A 5,778-nucleotide genomic window follows, 5' to 3' on the forward strand; every position below is an offset into this window, starting at 1 on the left:
TCCGGTTCGCATGCCGTAGCTCCCTCCCCGAAGTCGAGCTGCCCCTGCGGGGCCTTTGCGCAGGCAGCCTCTCTCTCGCCCTGAGGTCCATGCAGTGCCCGCCTCTTATTTCGCGCCTTCTTTTTTAGGTTTGGAGGGGGCGGAGTTGCAATGGCTGCGCCATCGTTTCCAAGGCGACGCCTTGGTTACTTCCGTCGGTTTCAATGCTTCCGGGTTGGCGTTGCGGTGGCGTTTCCTACTGTGGGATCCTCGGCTTCCCAGTCGTCCGATGAGCCTGAGCAGGTGAGCGGGAGCTCCTGGACTTCCAGGCTGGGGAGCGGGGCTGGGCCGCGCCAGGCCGCGCGGGGCCGGGTTGGCCTGGTTCCCAGCCTGGGAGGGGCTTAACGGTCCTTTGGTCTCTCTCTCCCCTCAGCTGAGTCCCTTCCCTGTCTTTCACTCTTCTGGCATCGGTGGTTTTACTTCTTCGATTGAACCCTGCTTCCTCGACCCCCTTGGGAGGCCGCCTCCTTCAGGCGCCTCCCTTCTCTCCACGAACTCGCTCTGACAGCTGAGGAACTGGCAAGATCCTGCTACCCAGAGGGTGAATGGGTATCTTTCCCGGAATAATCCTAATTTTTCTAAGGGTGAAGTTTGCAACGGCGGCCGTGATTGTAAGCGGAGTAAGCAAACACCTCCATTGTATTAGTGTGAGGGATGCTGTTGAAAGATGCTCCCCTTCAGTTTTTTCCCTCTGCCACTCCTAGACGAAGGCGTTGAAGGCATCTATTAAAAAGCAGTTCATTTACTTGATTGGGATGACAGCTATGATCAACGTGCTTAAGTTTCTCAGGCAAGATAGCAGCAGGGACATTTATAGTTTTTTGGCAGTGATTCCTTCTTGGGGTTTTATTTGATGTTTTTTAGAGTAGAGATACTTGGAATCATAATGAACTCTTTGCTTGTCTTCATTCCGTACATCATTAAGTTCCTTTGTGTCTCCATTTCAGAAGTTTATGCCCAACCTCATTGCCAACAAGCAGCCATGTCTGTATCAGCTCGCACTATGCCTTCCTGTTTGTAATCCACTGTGTTTGCTGCAGCCCTAATAGGCTACTTAAAATGTGGGGCATTTTCTTAATTCATTTCCCTGTTAAAAAACTTAGAGCAACCCCCCCACCCCCCCATGTACACACCATGCACATTGGTTCCTGGCCTTTCCGCACAACCTACTCCTTATCGTACTTGTCATCCGTTGTTTTAGTCAACAAGGGAATTCTGTGTTCCATTGAGGTTCCTCTCTTTGCCAGCACAAGCCGTACCAGTGCATGCCTGCATGTGCTGTGCTCGTTTCCACATTCGTGTGTCCATTCATCTTGGCTCCTATCCCGTTCCTCTCTCCTACCTGCACCTATCCAGAGTCTGTCTGCCCTCCGTCTAAGGCTTAATTCAAGTTCTTTCACCTCCACAAGCCTTTTCAAAGTATTTAAGCCCATGCTGATTGTGTCCTTTTCCATGCTCTTCTTGGTCTCATAGTTTTTATTACAGAGTTGAGCACTGAAATTTTCTCTAATGAACTATTTGGATTTTTTTTTTCCCACCAGATTATAAACTCTTAAAAGGCAAGTACTATATTTCATACAGCTTTTATCTCTGTCTCATTACCTTGATTATCCAGGAAATGCAGGTTCAATGGTAAATAGCGTTTTGGTGTTAGAACATATTCCTGTGCTTTTTTTTTTTAACATGATAATTATATCTCTAGTACATACAGACTTGGGCACTTATTATGCCTTCAATAAATACTTACTTGATTTTCTATTGTTGCCGTCTGAATCAGAATCTCTAATACCTATTCTTTCTTAAAGGAGAAAGTAAGAAAGGCACCCAGAGTTTCCTGACCAGATCTTTGAAGTCACATGGAACTATGTAACTTGTATCCTGAGATATTTTCACTCATTACGCTAAGTTTTCTTAGTCAGATCTTCAGAATACATGTCTGCATTTTGAAGGCAATTTTCACTAGCTTCTTTATGCAATAAAAATATTTAAGGTACTGTATTTGTATTTTAACTTAGATCTCATTTCTCTCCTTTTACCTATATCTGGGATTCGCCCCCACAAGTCAGAGTAGTTTTTAGATGGCTTGGGGTATTTCACACATGTAATTCTCTGCAACAAAAGCAAGGGAAGAGGATTGGTAGGCAGAGAGTACCTGGGAATCAGAAGAGTGTTATGTAGAGGGTGTGTAGCATTGCCAGGTCCAGTAAGTTGCCCTGTGGCTTCCTGTAATCTTTTACATACAGGCTGCACACACAGGCAAAGGATGTCACTGGAAAACCAACTGTTTAGTGGATATGTACTCAATTCTGTGCAAACTATTGAGGGGATTTTAAAAAGTGCTGTAGGGGACCAGCAGACTGCATAATGGTTACGTTGCTGGACTCCCATGTGGTGGACTGTGGTTTGAATTCGAGATCTCGTGGCTTAAAACTCACGCATGCATGCCCAAGATCTCAAGAGGAGAATGGAGAAGGGATTGCAGCATGGCCATCCCCCCTGGGGGGCGATTTCTTGCTTTCTGTCTCTCTCTCTCTCTCCGGTGAGCACACATGCCCTATAGCAAAAATCTCTCTTAAAAAAAAAGTACTGTGAGATATGGTGTCTCCCTTCAGGGATCTTAGCTAAGAAAGGAAATAATATGGGGCAGTGTGAAGATAAGCCTTATCCTTGTCATTACTTTTAGGCCTGAGATTAAGCTATAGAAGGGGTACGTGAAGTATTCAAACAGTATCTGTAGAATAGGTATGACATAATATCTGTGCATGTATGTAACCTATGTAAAAGACCAGGAGGTCTCAGGTGAGTTTAATCATTCAGTAGTGTGATGTGCCCTCTCTAAAAGTGATTGCAATTTTTACTATAATAAAATATACATTAAATGAAGAACATGATTATAGGTATTTAGTCTGAGAAAGATTAAAACTAAACTTGATAACTTAAAAAAAACTTGATAGCTATTTTTATGTTTTTTGAAGGACTTCTCCAGGGAAAAGGAATAGATTTGTTCAATGTTGTCTCTAAAAACTGTGTGAAAATTAGAGGAATATAGTTTTTTGGCTCAGTATGAGGAAGAAGTAGCTAAAGTGAGAACTAATCAGCGATGAATACAGATTTTTTTTTTTTGAGAACTTTTTGCTATAGGACGCGTGCACTCGCCAGAAAGAGAGACAGAAAGTGAGAAATCACCCTCCAGGGGAGATCGTCACGCTGCAATCCCTTCTCCATTCTCCTCTAGGCCCACACACACACACACACATGCCCGGTGTGAGTTTAAGCCACTGGGTTCGGGACTTGAACTGCGGTCAACTACATGGGAGTCTAGTGTCATAGTCATTACGCTAACTGCTGGTCCCCAGAATTTTTTCATAAAGTTCTTCACTAACATTGGGTGAAAGATTTTGCGATAGGTCAGGAGGACATGGTTGGATCTGGCCAGTGGTCCATAGACTTTTGAATTTCATGGACTGGTAAAATCTAAGTGTGTGGTGGGGCCTGGCTCCATGGCCTGTCAGTTGGGGCAGCAAGATCCCACATGGCTGACTGTGTGGTTCAAGTCCCAAACATGGTGGCCTGAAGAAATGCCAGGCATATATGTGTGCATGCCAAAAATCCTTGAAGAAGAGAGGGATGGAGGAGAAGGGATTCTTGTGTGACTGTGCCCCATGGGAGGTGCTTTCTCCTCTCCCCCTCTCTCTGTCTCTCTGGCCCACACACACAAAATTTTTTTTTCAAAAAAATACAAGTTCAGAGAGGAGGCACACATATAGGATAGTCAGTCTTATTTTGCCAAATAAAGATACTAAACAAAATCAGCTACCAAGTGTTATCATTTCATACAAAAAAAGGTAATTTTCTTAATATTCTAGGAGTGCGAAAAATATGATCCCTTAATAATAAGTTGTCCATTAAGTTCAAGACATTTAGCTGGAAAACAAAAACAAAAACAAAAACAAAACACTAGATGCCTTTATTTTTCTCATTCCACATCAGACTTGTGAAAACTTTTATTAGGGAACCATGGGGGTGACTGACCCTACTCAGTGACTGGTCTTTTTGTTCCATACTGTGGCTCTGTGCCATGCCTTTCACTGATTAATTATTGCTCCCTGAACCTTGAGCACATCTTTCTTATTTAAAAAGTCTGGGTAATAGGGGGCCAGCAGGTGACATGGTGGTTAAGGCACTGGATCTCACATGGTTAATTCCACTGTTTGAGTCCCAGATCTAGAAGCTTGAAAAATACACCAGGCACATGTGCGTGTGTTCCCAAAATCCTGAGAAGAGAGTGGAGGAGAAGGGATTGCAGAGTGGCATCCCCCCCTCCTCCCAGGGGGATGATTTCTCACTCTCAGCACACCTCCCCTTCTGTCTCTCTCCAGTGAGTGCACACGCCCTATGGTAAAAATCTTAAAAAAAATAAAGTCTGGATAACAGGTAACAAATTTCGGATAGAAATCTCTCTAATGAGAAGAGTTGAAAACGTTTATAAAGAGAAAGTTTTGGAGACAAGCACAGCAGTTGTCTGAAATATTTCCTGTTGCTGAGTTAGAACTATTTTGGAGAATCTCTAAATTGATGGAGAGTGAATTTTTTTTTGAGTTTTTTTTTTTTTTCTTTTGCTATAGGGCACGTGTGCTTGCCGGAAAGACAGAGAGACAGAAAGCGAGAAATCACCCCCTCCCAGGGGGGATGGCCACGCCACAATCCCTTCTCCTCCATTCTCCTCTCGGGATCTCGGGCACGCACGCACACGCGCCCGGCGTGAGTTTTAAGCCACCGGGTCCGGGACGCGAACCACTATCGACTACGTGGGAATCCAGCAACATAGCCATTACGCCAACTGCTGGTCCCTGAAGAGTGAGTTTTTGTCCCACAGAGCAGAGAAGGGGTATACCATGGTTCTGCTTTTCCATCCCCACTTTCTTCCCATATGTGCCTTGTTTTACTATCATTTCTAAGCTTCAAATGTGCACATAGCTAAAAATGTTGATAAGGTAGTATTTACTATTCAAGACTTATTTCAACCTGCAGCTGATATTTAAAATGTTTATTCCTACTTCATAATTTCAGAATTCCTTTCCAAAACTATCTTCCCAAATGGCTACCTATTCTTTTCTCTTTATGTACTGTGCTCTAAAGAACATTTCCTTAATTTTTTGTGTGGCCTGTAACTAAAACATCTGTGTGTGTATTTGCTATCCTTCCTGGAAGATTGTTCTTTGCTTAGTTACAGAGAATTTCTTATGTGAAAACAAAGCAAAAGTCCTCTAAAAACAGACTGTGACTCAAAGGCAATAACCCCAGATTAGGCAACGAGGGAGGTAGTCACACATGTTAACATGTAAATCTGGGTACTTACATTTTCAAAAATGTAATTGTGACAATTAGCTAAGAGTAATTGAGCTAAGTTCCAGGCACTTGTCTAGATATTTTACCTGCATTATTTAATTTTCACAACATGCCCAAGACACAGAACTGGTAAGTGGTGGAGTCAGGATTTGAATCTGGAGCCAGGATTCAAATTTATATAGTTTGACTTCAGAATCTCCATTCCTGTGCAATAAACCACTTGAAGTTCCTTTTGAAATTCAGAAATATATATACTGTGAAGCTCTGAAAAAGGAATATTTGAAGTAAGTCTTAGAGGGAAGAAAAGACACTACCGGGTTGTCGGAAAAGTCAGTGTGTATTTTTCTATGCAAAAATGTGTCATGACTTTTCCAACAACCCAATATTTTC

The 5,778-nt window shown here is 43.0% G+C and overlaps 1 protein-coding gene across 3 annotated transcripts in view; it reads left to right on the top strand.

Annotated features, from left to right (window-relative positions):
• Nucleotides 1–108: 108 nt before the first annotated feature.
• Nucleotides 109–5,778, top strand: part of SLC25A14 (solute carrier family 25 member 14) — a 55,285-nt gene continuing 49,615 nt past the window's right edge. Inside the window, exons 1-2 of one of the 3 annotated variants that reach the window (XM_006165859.2) lie at nucleotides 216–282; nucleotides 413–659. In XM_006165859.2, the coding sequence (XP_006165921.1) occupies nucleotides 585–659 (75 nt within the window). In that variant the 5' untranslated portion in view covers nucleotides 216–282; nucleotides 413–584. Of the gene's footprint in view, nucleotides 283–412; nucleotides 660–5,778 lie in introns of all 3 variants that reach the window. The other 2 variants (XM_006165860.2, XM_006165861.3) reach the window with 2 other exon arrangements.

The sequence above is a fragment of the Tupaia chinensis genome, unplaced genomic scaffold, assembly GCF_000334495.1.
Source record: "Tupaia chinensis unplaced genomic scaffold, TupChi_1.0 Scaffold144058_2, whole genome shotgun sequence".
Taxonomy (NCBI): Eukaryota; Metazoa; Chordata; class Mammalia; order Scandentia; family Tupaiidae; genus Tupaia; species Tupaia belangeri.